The 15384-nt window shown below is 36.4% G+C and overlaps 1 protein-coding gene across 7 annotated transcripts in view; it reads right to left on the reverse strand.

Annotated features, from left to right (window-relative positions):
* Ntrk3 (neurotrophic receptor tyrosine kinase 3) overlaps nucleotides 1–15384 on the reverse strand; it is a 381715-nt gene that overhangs the window by 16278 nt on the left and 350053 nt on the right. For 4 of the 7 annotated variants that reach the window (NM_001270655.1, NM_001270656.1, XM_087551661.1 and 1 more), the window contains 1 exon segment: nucleotides 4822–4863. In NM_001270655.1, the coding sequence (NP_001257584.1) occupies nucleotides 4822–4863 (42 nt within the window). 7 annotated transcript variants of the gene reach the window in all.

The following is a 15384-nucleotide window of genomic DNA, read 5'->3' on the forward strand; positions in this document are numbered from 1 at the left end:
AATATCCCAAAAGCAACTATAAATCAGACCCAAGGACAGAGGGAGACTTCTTAACACAGAGCGTGAAAACTCAAAGATGATCTGAGAGAGTGAGAGAGAAGGATTAAGAATCTGGCACTAGAATATAATCTTAAAATCTTCCTTTAATAAATCTCCAGGAGGAAGCCAGGAGAATCATGATGAGTTCCTCCAACCATCAGAGTGGCCACAAACACTGTTAGACCCTTTGACAAAGGTGGCCAAGGTTCAACTATACATTACAGACATCTAATCTCTAGATTATTACTTTCAGCTCCCACTTAAATTTCTCATCACAATTTGGGATCTGTGCCTCATGTGAACAGGATGGAGACTTCCAGAAGCTCCTAAGCCCATGCATTAATAAGAAATTGTGTGGGGAAACAAAAATAACCCTTCAAAATGCTTAGTATGATACATTATGAAAGATACAGTCTTTACAATGAGCCTAACAAGACACTTAGTGGGTTCACCCCTGAGATGCAAGGGGAAAAGAAAGTGACTGAGAAGAGACATTTGAGATATGACTGAGGGGAAAGCTCTCCATAAATATTCACTATCCAGTAGGTTAGAGACATTAGCACACACAAAAGCAAGTTCACGGCATCTTTCAACTTTCTGGAATGAACTGCATCATTACCAAGCAGAATGCCAGAAGTTAGACCTTTCAGTTAATAAGTGAAATCTGTTCCAAAAGTGCTTGCTGTTGGCTTGAAATGAAGAGTTCTGTGTCTATGTCTCCCAGTAACTGTGTCTATGTCTCCCAGTAACACAAACATCTTTCACTGATGGACCAGTTGGAGGAACATCAGCAATGAGCACTGGAAAGCAGGTACCTAAAGAGATGAAAACCTCACAGCTAAAAGGATAGATTGTGTGTGTGTCATCTAATGGAAACATCTTAGAAGAAGCTAATCTTCTGGATTGGGATATTTGAAATCAGTCTAGCTTTCTATATGCCGTAAAGACAATGCAAAAAATATCTCTACCTGGAAAGCAAGCACACTGGGACTCTTCACTGAATACAGGCTTTCGAACAAAACAAAACAAACAAACAAAAAATGCCAGTAATTAATAGAGTATGCTTCTAGAAGAACAGAAAAAGGAATGTAAGGCATGTGATGTCTTGAATTCCACAACAATGGAGCAAACAGACCACAACAATGCAATTTAAATCTAAATAACGCTTGCTAATTTGGTGGCTAAAGGTAATACAATAACTAATAAGGGCTTCCTATAAAATGGAAACATAAAGTAAATAATATTACCAATAATGTTAATAGTACTACTGCTGCTCCTACTAACCTAATTATGGGGAATGGAATTTCCACATAATTTTAAGCATAAGTGCAGAGGAGAGTGGATACAGAAATAATTAAAAGCCTGATAAAGACTTTTTCATTAAGGGAGGAAGGAAAAGCACATATAGATACCAATCAAGTATTGATCATAATAATTTACCTTTAAATATGCCTTGAGAAACTTTGAGTAGCTTCTAAAAGAATAAAAGTACTACATACAGCTTCCTAACCATTTTTAGTAACACAGTGTCAGAATCTTTCATCTTATAAAAAACTAAAATAAAATAAACAAAATGGACAAAATGAAAGTAAAAGCTGATGCTGTGTAGACAGCAAATATAAATGGATTATTACTATCTCTAACACGGGAAGAACATTTAGGTTAGAACTCAAGGTTCATGTTATTTAGAAAAACTATTTAAAACAAAATTATAGAAAATATTAAAAATAAAATCATGAAACTAGACTCAAGGTTCATGTTATTTAGAAAAGCTGCATTTAAGACAAAATTACAGAAAATGTTTAAATTAAAATGCAGAAAGTAGAAGCAATAAAAGTGAGATACAATTGGCCACATATGCACATATGCACATATACAAATACATACAGGCAAGCATGCATATGCATGTATATGCTTATGTAGATGTAATGGCCAGTTAAATTTCCTTAATTCATTTCTTTTTAGACATTTTGTATTATTATGTGTAGTTGAAAAACTCTATCAACAGTTTAATGTTAAAAGGGGGCTATGTCCTAGTTATTTCAAATAGAATGGCATATATAAAGTTGGAAAAGTTCACCATTTTGATAATCATGAACTTGTTTACTCCAGCTACCACAATAGCACATGTTAAATATATTCATATATAAAGAATAAAATATCATAAATATTTAAAAACTGATAAAGCTGCCACAATGAAAAACTAACCCACACTAAAGCTACTTTTTTAATTTACAAAATCCAATTACATATTAAACCTCAAAGGAAATGTGAAAAGAAAAAAAAATAAGTACATTATAAGAACGAGAAGCATTTTCCATAGCAAGTAAAGCAAACTATAAACAACAACATAGGATTAATCTATTAAACAGTGTATTGAAGAAAGGAATTAAAATACTATTTGCCAAAAATAATATTTAAAGTGATTTATTATACTATGAACTGAAGTCCTATTCATTGACTCCTATGGAAAATAACTGAAGGAATCTTTCAAAAACATATGGAATTTAATGATTGTTAGAATAATTAAATTATAACTAAGCTAAGTAAGGATTCAATTTTAAAAGGAAGTAAAAACCTAAAAATCTATTGAGTAAAAGAAACAAAGAATAAGACCAATTTTTAAAAACAAAACTTATTTGGTCAGAACAATGGCAAAACAGTCAAAGAGACAAAACCACATACTTGATCTATATGATGAATTGCTTGTCTTCCAAAAGTTATTAAAATCTTTGGCAAGGTTAATAAGCAGTGTAGAAGAGAAAAATGTAAATTATAAAAAATGTTAAATCCCAATAAGTTTTAATAAGAAAATGAGAACAAAATATTAAAATTACAGCAAATCAAACCCACGTCTTATGAAAATAAAAATGAGGTCTTGTATGTGAGTTCTAGTAAAGCTTTCCAATGCAAAAACATAGACACTTTCTCAACCACTCTCTGTGGCTTAAGTATGTGTAAAAGCAGGATCGGTCTAACAACACAGAGCCTCAACTATATAAATACAGATAAAGAGATTTAGTCTGTATGGTCTTATAAAGCCATCTCTTCTAAATATAATCACCAAACTGAATAGCTTAATTGCAATGTATCACAAGAATAATAGCCATAGGAAATCTACTGTTCCATTTACTGAATTAAAAAGTAAATAAAGAAAAAATACATTCTTTGAAAAGATGCTAAAATTTTCCAGTACTGTTTTCTGGGTTGAAAAGCCTAATCTATTAATGTGGAAGGAAAACTTCTTTTACTTAACATGTTACATACCACAATGCCTGATAAACCTGAGAAGCACAGAAGGAATTTCCCTGATTTTGTGAAACACTCTAATCAATGTGATATAGTAATTATTTTATAAAATGCATATAGTTTCAAATTGGCCTCTAAATACACAACTCTCTATGACTAGATTAGTGCAGCTCTCAGAACTTATCAGAAAAGTTTCTTTGTGCAGCAGATAGTACTTAAAAGAAACCAATGAGGTGTAGGCTTGCAAAGAACCAGCGACTGTAAAAGCTCAGCCACAAATGGGACATCTCACCGCGTCCCTTCTGCAAGGCTCCGTGGCCATCAAAAAAGAGCGGGAGGAAAGATTGTAAGAGGCAAGATTGGTAGGGAGGATGAGAGCAAAACAGAGTTATCTAGACATGATAGGACCTATGTACTTGTAGCTCACAGCAGCTGTGGTTGCTTGCAGGAGACCTGCACATGATCAAGCCAGTCAGCATGGAGGGGGAAGGAGTTCATGAGTCCCCATTAGTAGCTGAGATGCTATGGAGATTGGATGTTTTCCATGGGAGTGGCAGTTCTCTCTAAGGGAAGGTCAACCACACTCCAGCGGATGGATATACAACCAGAAGTCTTATGAACAGCATAAAGTCTATGGCTTTAATGATCCGAAGTCTATGGGTTATTAAATTTTAAGAAGGAGGACACAAAGCGACTAGGGAGGTGGGTAGTTCTGGGGCAGGGGGAGTTACAGAGAGGAGTTAGACATACATATGACTATAATATATGTATGGTATGAAACTCTCAAAGACTTAATAAAATAATTATATTAAAAAATAAATTTATGATAAAATGTTGAAGCAGAGAATCCAAATTGTCTGCTGTCTGGGTATAGCATGGTTATTCAAAACAATTAACTAAAAAGTAATTAAAACTACTATAGCTTGCTTAGTAAGCTACCCACATATAGAAAACTAATAACCAAACTTCATGAATAATACCATAATAATTCAAAACGGAATTGAAAATAAAACTGTATAATAACAATTAAGCACTTAAAAATCTGATACATAACTTGGCTTAAAATGTATAGATATATTCAAATAAAAAAACACAAAATAAGACCTTCTTAAATAGAATCTCATCACTTTCTTGGAAAAGTAGGTTTGATGGGATAAATCACTCATTTATCCTTCAAATACAGTTTAAAATTTCAGTACAAAATATACTTAAAACTCCGAGTGGAATGGGTTATAGAAACTGGCAAGATAAATCCATAGTTTATCCAAAGTAATGATTGCTTAATTAAAGAATTGTTGAACAAGAACAGTGATGGGGATTTGTTCTCTAAGATAGCAACACATTTTATTGCACTGTGCAATGAACACTCTATATCTGGCATAAAAATAGACAATATACTCCTGTAACAAAACCTGAAAACCTGGAAGGAGAATCATGTATAAATACTGAATTTTAATATATGAAATGATGGGTTAGTAATTAAAGTGTTGGGACAATGAACTATTCATTAAAAAAATACACTTAGATACCTACCTCACACCATATACAAAAATCATTTCCAGATGGATTAAAGAGCTAAACATAAAAAACAAAACAATAAGAATATTAGAAGAAAACTTACAAAGGTATTTGTATAACCTCAGGAGTAGAAGACCTTCCTACGTGACATACACTTAAAAAGCCATAAAGGATACGATTTATAGACACAATTTTGTAAAATTAAATATCAAAGACAAAAATTTGTAATCAAAAGACAAATGACAGAAACATCTGCAACATATGTAACAGATAAATCATCATAATCATCATTATCATTAATAGGACTCTGTAATATGGTCTTGCTAAGCAGCCTCAGGCTGGCCTGGAAGTCTCTGTGTAAATCAGGCTTGCCGCAAGCTTGCAGAAGTCCTCCTGCCTCTGCCTCCCCAGTGCTGGGACAGACAAGGAATTAAAATCCATATAATTCGTGGTGCTTCTTTGCATTAGTTAGATAAGCAAACCAACAGACAGATGAGTGAAGACTAAGAGCAGACACGCCACAAATAGCTACAAATGGCCACAAACAAATGACAGAATGCCAAGTAAAAGAGCATAGACATGTATTTTAATGACACTTGATAAGAAGGGAAAGATTGCTAGCTGATGCTTGAGAAGGTATGAGACATGATGTTGTAATCCTAATCGTGAGACCGGAATCTGTTTTTGAGGGCACAGTCTTTGCATTGTCTACCCACACTGGAGATGTAAGAGCCCTGGGTCCATTGATTTCACTGTAGAACTAGTAGAAAACTATTGTCTTGTGTGTAGGCAAAAATATTTGGTTCAATATTTTCATTTTGTCATTTCAAAAGGCATAGATATGTTTACTTTTAAAGGTGTATGTAATGGTTAAAAAAGAATTTTAAAAAAATGCCGTATGTACTGCTATCTAAGTAGGTCCAGGACAATGAATGTAGTATTTGAAAATACAGCTCATTGATAAATACACGTTGTCATTCTCATTTATGTAAAAATGAAAATATATCCACACAACCAAATACACAGTAATAGTATACGCCTTTGTGAATGATAGGAAAGTATCCAGAAAGCCACTAAGGCAGTAATTTTCTCTAAAGATGAAAGTAAGACGCTTCCCAATTTTATTATATGTATTTCTATATTGTTTACAATTTTACAGTGATCGTGTACAGTATTTTCAAATTCCAAGATAAAAGAAAAAGTAAACATTTGAATAGACAGACAGAAACCAACAGATACAAGTCCACAGAAAAAATATCAGTTTTGTAAAATAAGTATGTTTGTGACAGAATATGCTAGCATGGTTTGTCTCACCTGGCTTCTTGAGTGAAAACAAATAGAAGTCAGGAATACCAAAACATCACCCTGGGTGTATAATTTTAAATAATGGAACCCTCCATTTGATGCTAACATATGTCTCAGTTGATGGTTTTTATATAAAATACAGAGGATGTTTTACAGTGAACTCTTCATGTTCAGAAAAGGGGAAATTCAAGAGTGCTGGGTGCAAATGCTGATGACCCTAAGTGTTTGTTTGAGTAGGAAACTCCCAGAAGGGCATTAACTGGTCACAGGCCCCCCTTTAGAAGACTGCCATAAGTAGAAGCAGTAATGTGAGTTATATTTATACTACATTCCTCTAAGAATTAGGTCTTAACATGGCAAAAACAGCAAAAATAGGAAGTCAAAAAACTCTGAATTTTGCTCTGCTTTTAGATAAGTCCTTAGATTTTATTTCTTACATTTCTTCACCTTCAAACTATGAGTCACACAAGGCTGCCTCAGATGGTATCACAGATACAAAAACCTACCAGGTATCATTAAGTGCAGAGATATACACACATAATACAGTAATTGATCACTGTGTACATCTCCACACACTCCCAGACAATACAACAAGTCTAACTTCCTACAGTTTCCTTATTGCCCATAAGAATTCATATCGATTTCCTTCCAGCATTCTCCCACATTGAGGAGACTCAGTCTGGGAAAAATAGTCTAATAGTTTCTAATGACAAAAAAAGAGAGAAAAAATTAAAAAATAAGAAAATACTAGACAAATATCTCTACCCTAAAACTTACCCAGATATAAGCTATTCAGAGCTATACTGTCAAGGATAAGAACAATACTAATGAATGAATAATGATATCATACAGTTTCTTATTTCATTCTTTCTCCATTCCTGTGGAACAGGTGCCTCTATTGTGCCCATTTCACAGATGAAAACAGGATGACTTGCCCAAGCTTCACATGAATAGTATCAGTTTGTGATTGGAGCTCTCTACCTAAGGATCTTGAAGCTAAACCTTGAAAAGAGTAACCAAAACTAATGAGGAGCAAGGAAGATGCTGAAGAGTGATTCCAGCAATAATAAAAAAAGGAGAAAAAATAAATCTTGGAGTTAATTGCTTTTAGGAAAAAGCCCCTCTGCTTTCAGAGCCGCCCACCTCCCCATCACTGCCTTCCATCGTCCTCGCTTACCCTTCTGACCTACAAAGTCAGGAATTAGGGAAACATAGAAGGAGGAATTGCTCAGGAAAGGTCTTGCTCATTGGGTTTAGATCTGGGTCTATAGAAATTGGGGGCTCCTGGTATCCCAAGACATGCTTTTCATTTGCTTCTGTCACTGAACATGTACAGAATTCATCAGGAGCTTCTCTTCTTAGATCATCATGCATGTTGACTTAAGAATACAAAACTTCTTTAATTATTAAGTCACATTACATTAAAACCATTATCCTAGACATACAGTATCAACAGGATACACCATGTGCTCTCATTGAAACATAATGGGAGGTAAAATACATCTCTCTTTTATATGATGTTATGGCCCATCAATGGGTTCTGTCTGATCACTCCTTATAAAGTCCCCTTTAACCTAGTGATTTTAGCAACCATTGATGATCATTGCCAAAATCTATTATTTCGTTAGTGGTTCAAAAGGATGACATTCTAATTATAATGTTCCTTCTGCATATATTAGCAGAAAATCTATAAATAAAAAAAATCCCTTCATCAGCTATGTGATTGTACTGATTATAGCTTATTTGAAACAGGCTTGACCATTTCCCTGTATTTACTTGTTTTTAGGAGAGTGAATTTATCACTAAGCATTATGGTTTATATATGGTCTGAACACATAGGCTTGAATATTTAAATACTTAGTCTGGAGCTTATGGAGTTCTTTTGAAAATAAAAACAAACAAAAACTCTTACAGAAGGAAGTGGACCTCTGAAGGTGGGTCTTGAAGTTCTATAGTCTAGCCCTACTTCCTGTGCACGCTTTGCTTTCTTATTGCTAACACAGTGTGATCAGCTCTCCCATACTCTTACTAGCACCATGCCTCTCCTCCATGACAGGCTGCACCACCTCAAATTTTGAGTCAACTAAAAAATATCCTTTCTCAAGCTGCTGTTTGACAGTTATTGGTCATAGCAATAAGAAAAGAAGAGCAGCATTCTCTGAAGGTCAGTTGTAAGGACTTCATTTTGCTTCTGAAAATCATTTCCAGGACTTGCTCTTTTTAAAAAAATAATAAAAACATGCACTTGAAGTGTTTCAGTCTGCCGCAGTGACTATTTTTGATGTTTTGCTTCCTTCCATCTCTGGCCAATGGATACCTCTTAACGCTGTGCCTCCCTCTCCTCTCATATAACCCCAGTAGTCTTTGATGGAACCTTCACTTTCCTACATGAAAGAATATTCTAAGCTCCTCTTGTCATTTCTTTCCAGAGCCTTTAAAGCTGATGTTTCTCCAAGGATCTCTGTATCTTTTTGATGCACAATGGAATTAGTTCTCCATGCTTCTAGGGTGCTTGTGACTTCTGAGTCTTTATAGTGGGAAATTCAAAGCTAGGAAATCACTTTTTTGGAAAGGAAAATAGGATATGAGCTCATGATTTTGCTTACCCACAGTCAAATTCAAGATTGCTTGGCTTCCTTGGACTTTATATTTCAGTTTTTCTCTCATGCTGAAAATCATAGTTACTAGAATTTAATAACAAAATTATTTAAAAATTTTCATAACATATTAGTGTCTCTTTTTAAAGCTATGTACTTATATATTACATCTGCAGTTTCCTCTCCTTCAGCCTTTCCCTATGCCAACCTTTCCCCCTAATCCACTCCTTCTCCATTTCCCTCCAGAAAAGGCAGGCCTGCCAGGGGTATCAACCAAACATGGCATATTGTGTTGCAATAAAACTAAACACCTCCCCTTATACTAAGGCTGGAAGAGGCAACTCAATATGAAGAAAATGGTCCAAAAAGGAGGCAAAAAGTAAGCCCCTGCTCCCATTGTTAGGAGTTCCAAAAGAAGACCAAACTACCCAACTATAACATGTATGTAGAGGACCTAGGTCAGTGCCACGCAGGGGCTGTGATTGTCATTCCAGTCTCTGTGAGCCCCTATGAGCCTTAGTTGTTGATTCTGTGAGTTTTCTTGTTTTGCCCTCAACCCCTCTAGCTTCTACAGTCTTTCTTTTCTCCTCTTCCACAAGATTCCCCAAGTTCCAGCTCAGATCGTCAATTAGTAAATGGAATCTCACAAACTTGAAAAGCTTCTGTAAGGCAAAGGATACCATCAATTGAACAAAATGGCAGCCTATAAAACGGGGAAACAATTTCTCAAACTTTGTAGCTGACAAGAAAGCTAATTTCCAAAATGTATAAAGAACTCAATAAACTAAACACCAGCAAACCAAACAATTCAATTTAAAAAGGGATGAAGATCTAGACAGAGAATTCTCAACAGAGAAATCTCTAATGGCTGAGACACATGGAAAGAAATGCTTAACATCCCTAGTACTCAGGAAAATGCAAATCAAAATTGCTTTGAGATTTCACTGTACCCTGTCAGAATTGCTAGATATAAATAAATAAACAAACAAACAAACCAAAAAAACCCCACTAGTGATAGTTCATGCTGGTGAGGATATGGAACATGGGGAAGATTCCTCCATTGCTAGTGGGAGTGCAAATTTGTGCAGCCACTTTGGAAATCAATATGGCAGTTTCTCAGAAATTTGGGAATAGTTCTAGCTTAAGACCCAGCTATACCACTCCTGAACCTTTACCCAAAGGACACTCCTTCCTACCACAAGGAAGCTAGGTCAACTGTGTTCATAGAAGCTTTATTAACAATAGTCAGAAACTGAAAACAACCTAGATGTCTCTCAACTGAGAAGTGGATAAAGATAACGTAGTACATTTACACAATAGAGTATTACTCAGCTGTTACAAACATAATGCCATGAAACTTCCAGCCATTGGATGGTAATAGGAAAAAAAAATCATCCTGAGTGAGGTAACCCAGACCCAGACAGAAAAACATGTTATGTAATCACTTATTACTTATGTACTTATGTACTCTGTGGATATTAGCTGTGAAGTAAAAGCTAATCATGCTATAATCCACAGAGCTAGAGAAGTCAAGTAACAAGGAAGACACAAGGGGAAAAGCCTGAATCTCTGTAGGAAATAGACTAGATATTGTAGGTGGAGTCAGAAAGGGGGGGGGGACGGGAACAAAAGGGATCAGTAAGGGGAGAATGAGGTTAGAGGGAGAGAATGTTGGGACAGAAAACTGGAATTGGAGGGCATTTGGGAGGCAAGGTAGAAACCTAGTGCAATAGAAACTTCCTGGAATCTACGAGAGTGACCTTAGCTAAGACTCTCAGTAATGGAGGATACAGAGCCTGAATCAGCTATATCCAATAAGCAGGCATGACTTCCAGTAGAGAGACTGGGACACCAACCCAGCCACAAAACCTACAACCCACAAATTGTCCTGCCTGCAAGATATGCCTGGGTGAAGATGGTTCAGAAACAGTGGGAGTGACCAACCAATGACTGCTCCACCATGAGACCCATGCCATGAGAGGGCACATTTGATATTGCCTGGAGGGCCAGGTCCCAGAGGCTAGCTAACACAGAGAGACCGAAGGTGGAACTAAACATGGCTAGCCAAAAATAAATAAATAAAATCACTGAAATGATTCCCAAAGATATTCTGCTATACTCACAGATTGATAGATTGGTGCTTAGGCCAATTTCATCAAAGAGGCTTCACACCAGCAACTGATGCAGAGACCCACAGCCAAACATTAGTACCACTTCTTAATAATGTTAAAAATATATAGATGATTTCAACATTAAACCATCTGTCCTGATCTCAGTTCTTTTTGTCCTTAAGATACATCAACTAGAGAAATATGGAAAGTATAATTTTACCCTAGCTCTTTTAAAGTTACCACATAAGCGCACTTTTCTATTTATTTTTCAATTTTAGAAATACTTTTTTGTTTTTCACTTCCAACTTATTTCATGTCAATTATTGACCATATTTTTAAAAGTCTGTAACAGTTTGAACCTCAAAAGTACAGAATAGGAGCCCTTTACATAAATTATAGTTCTATTCTTAATCTACTGTTCTTCTTGACACTAGGCACTCCTACTCTCACTTTTCTACAGAACACAATGTTGGGTTGTTCTAGCTTTTTTTCCCATTTTTTGTTTGACTGTTCATTTGTTTTTGTTTGTTTATGCAAGCACATATCAATTCAAATTAATCTATCTGTTCTATGCTTTGCCTTCTTAACAGAAGTCACTCTTTCCTTGTATAGTTGTACAGGGCTCCACTGTGTATGCCAACTCCTTAGATTATCCAGTCAATTTTCAGAAGAGCCTAAACTTCTTCCCACAGAAGGCATAAGAATATTGAGAATATTGCTCGCAAAAGTCATTGCCCATCTGAATTGGCAAAGCTTGAAGATGCATGAAAACCTCCAAATACGTCCCCAGTAAGGATAGTTTTGTGATATTTTAAAAATCCTCAACTCTTGTATGCACCTTTTCTAAACTCAAATTTAGAATTTCCAGTAATCTAGCAATGACACTGGTGATTAGCACATAAATCGTATGCTCTGGAGACCCCAACTTCTTTTTTTTTTTTTGGTTCTTTTTTTTCGGAGTTGGGGACCGAACCCAGGGCCTTGCGCTTCCTAGGCAAGCGCTCTACCACTGAGCTAAATCCCCAACCACCAACTTCTTAAAGATAGATAGATAGATAGATAGATAGATAGATAGATAGATAGATAGATAGATAGATAGACAGATAGATAGATCAAAATAGAAACTAAAAGGGAAACAAACATAAAAGGGTATTAGTGATATAAAATAAAATAATTATTGATAAGAGACAAATAGATAGTCCCAGCAAATAGTTCAAAGACTTGAATCACATGTCAATAAAATAAAATCCCCTGTTTTCACACATACACAAAAAAAAATCAATAGAATTGATCCTGAATAATACTGATGTATTAACAATAAATAAGTTTATCAATAATTCATGTGGCAATTGGTAGATAGAGGAAATAAGTTTTCATTCATATTTTACTTTTAACCTCCATGGTCATCAAAAGCTGGAATAGATAGATATTACTTTAATCTACTGCCCGTTTCTTTAATCTTCTGCATGTTCATTGCTAATAATTGCAGGGATACTCATTCCAAAAAAATCTCTTAACATTTAGAAACTTATGGTCACTGGATATTAAAAATTAAATTTAAATCTTCATACACATTTTTGTCACAGCAAACCATGATAGAGTGGCTAATAAAGGGCTTTCAAGCATAAAAATAAATTACATAAAGATAAAATTCAGTGTGGTAACTGGAATGAAAATATAAATTCAAGAAGAAAAAGGAGTCATGTAAAAATGGCTGTTTAAGAATTTGTTCATGTGTTAAATGGATGATGTTCCAAATTGCTCTGGTATTTAAACTTCATTAGGTGCATTAAAGGAATGATGTATTTTTTAATGTCAATGTTTACAATATTCTGGAAATGATGGCAGCACTTGAAACTTTTTAAAAGGTTGCAACCAACTACCTAAACGGTTTCTAAGTGACAACTTTAAATGTGTTGGGGGCATACATAGCTTTTCAAACTTCTTTTGAGATCATAAAAGTTTGGAGCTCTCGGGGCTGGGGATTTAGCTCAGTGGTAGAGCGCTTACCTAGGAAGCCCAAGGCCCTGGGGTTCGGTCCCCAGCTCCGGGGGAAAAAAAAAAAAAGTTTGGAGCTCTCAAGTATAGGACATTCACATGCAGATAGAAAATTTCCTATCTTTCTTGTCTTGTCTTCCTTGAACCTGTACCTCTCCCATTCCCAAAAGGAAGAAAGAGGAAACGATGGAAGGAAGAACACCATGCTAACCAGCCTGAGAGTCTGCTTAGGATCCCCCAATACATGCCCTTCACTCCAGCCCTTCGTCCTCAATCTCAGCTGCAACCCTGAAAACTGAAAGAACACAGCAGAGGAGGTAGTGAGTGGGGTGTGATGGCCTGTGACCTATCAGCAGTTCTTCCTGGATGTAGAATGTTGTGTGTGGACAACTCTCAGACCTCCCCACCTCAATCCTCACACACAGTGTTGGTCTCTCTCCTGAACAGGGAATTATGTCTGTGACCACCTTGCTGTGGTCAGGGGGATCCCATTATTCCAGGACAAAGAGAAACTCAACTAGGCTTCAGAAGGTTCTCATGCCTCTATATCTATTAGAGGGACAAGGGGGCACTAAAGCACCTAGATTCCTTCTTCTCGCCCAGACATTCAAAACATCTACCGTCACGCAACTCTGACTCCATAGAAGGAGACATGGTAACCTGTACTCCAATAGATAAACCAAGACTCAGCAAAGAAGAATAGACACATATCCACAGGGCAAAATATCTCTGCAAACAAATCAAGCCTCCTCTGTATGGAAGGAATATGAACTAATCCAGACTTTCTGAAGGAGATAATAAAGTAACCTATCTTCTTTGATGACTCAGCTACAAAGAGTTGTTGAAACTCTGAAACATAAGTTTATGACCAAACGGTCTAGTCATCTGGAGACTGTCAGTCCTGGTAAATGCCATTAATTTTTATTTATTCAGTTTTAGTATTTTTTAATTGCATGTCTTAGCAAAAAGAAAAATATCATGTGCGTTTAAGAAACAAATCAAACATCAACATAGATCTTATTCATCACCTGAAAAGTCTTGATCACTTAACACATACCCGAGTGGGTTTTGCCTCTTACAGCCTATCCTGTTCTTCCTGTTCTGCCATGTCCAAGTGGTACAACAATGAGGGACACCTATCTCCTCGAACGTGACAATATCTATGGTTCTAATAGCCAGCACTGCCATCTGATCGGGCCTTCTTCCCAGATGTTTCAGGGACATGAGACCTCAGAATTGTGAAGTCAGAATTGCTATCCTTGCTTTTGCCTCCTGGTGTCTTCCAAAGACTATGGCTGCAAGCTATTGTCTCACTTTCTGGTTGACAAATTGAAGAACTCAACCCTAAGTCTAGCAGGTGCTTGGAATTTTTCCAAGGAAAAACGAGAGAAAAAATTTACAAAGACATGAGAGTGGGGGCTCCCTCCAAGCGGGGCATTGTGGCAGCTTATGCAATCAGCATACATTTAGCACAATCTCCAAGGGAATGGCTGCTGCATCTCTGAGCCTCTAGCCCTGGGATTAGGACAAATCCTCAAGCCTTCCAAAACTACAAGAAGTTAAGAGCCAAGCTGTTTAGCAGTGGGAGCCTAGAGGATAAACAAGCCCATTGTGATTCTTCCCAACTCTCTTACCTAGAGCTGAATCTGCCAGGAGCAAAGTTCTTATGTGGATGCTCCAAGAACACACACCTTTTCATAATATCTTATCCCTGCTCCCTTTCTAAATGCCAGCAATTCATTCAAAGTCCTCCTTGTTCTTTAGTACAGCTAAGCAGTATATATATTAAAGAGACCAGACACTACTTTGAAAAAATAACTTGGCCCTTATTTTCCTTTCCCGATGCCTAGACTCTGGACTCCTGGCTCCACTAAAATCTTCTTATGGAAAGAAACTTTAAGATGTTAAAAGAACTCAATTCACAGAACAAAGCTGGAGGTCTCAACTCAGCTCTGATTCATAAATCAAACTTGAGACCGAAGAATACACCCAGATCTCAAAAGTGCACAGTAATGCGATGCATGAAGGAAGGCTAGGTCAGTCTAGTTTTTTTTTAATTACCCTGTCATGCTCAGGTACTCACAGTTAGGATCAAATTTATATTCACATAGATTTAGGTCAAATTATAAATCATCTCTTTCAAATAAAGTTTTGCTTGTTTTCCTTCATACGCTACGGTGACACTGGAAATGTATGTGATAGGTTGAGGAAGGAGAGGATCCAAAGCAACCAGAGCGATAACATCTAACTGAACAGGGACTGTTTACCAGTTCAGTAACCACAGAATGTTTATCTTCTTGAAGACTCGTTTCCTTGTGTGTGGAATGGGGATAATAACACACCTACTCAGAACATGTACTGAAAAGAAATGAGGTAGTAAATGAAGGAGGAAATATACACACAGAGAGAGATTTAGATCAAAATCTTCCTTGCAAGTATTTCCCAAAGATTCTTGGGTTCTAGACATTCTGCTCAATGAGCCCTCACAACAGTGAGACAACCATATTGGATGAGAAACCAGATCAGGGAGGAGAAACTTGTCAGTCACTGGACAAGCATCAGGTTGA

Source organism: Rattus norvegicus, chromosome 1 (assembly GCF_021556685.1).
Source record: "Rattus norvegicus strain SHRSP/BbbUtx chromosome 1, alternate assembly SHRSP_T2T, whole genome shotgun sequence".
Classification (NCBI taxonomy): domain Eukaryota; kingdom Metazoa; phylum Chordata; class Mammalia; order Rodentia; family Muridae; genus Rattus; species Rattus norvegicus.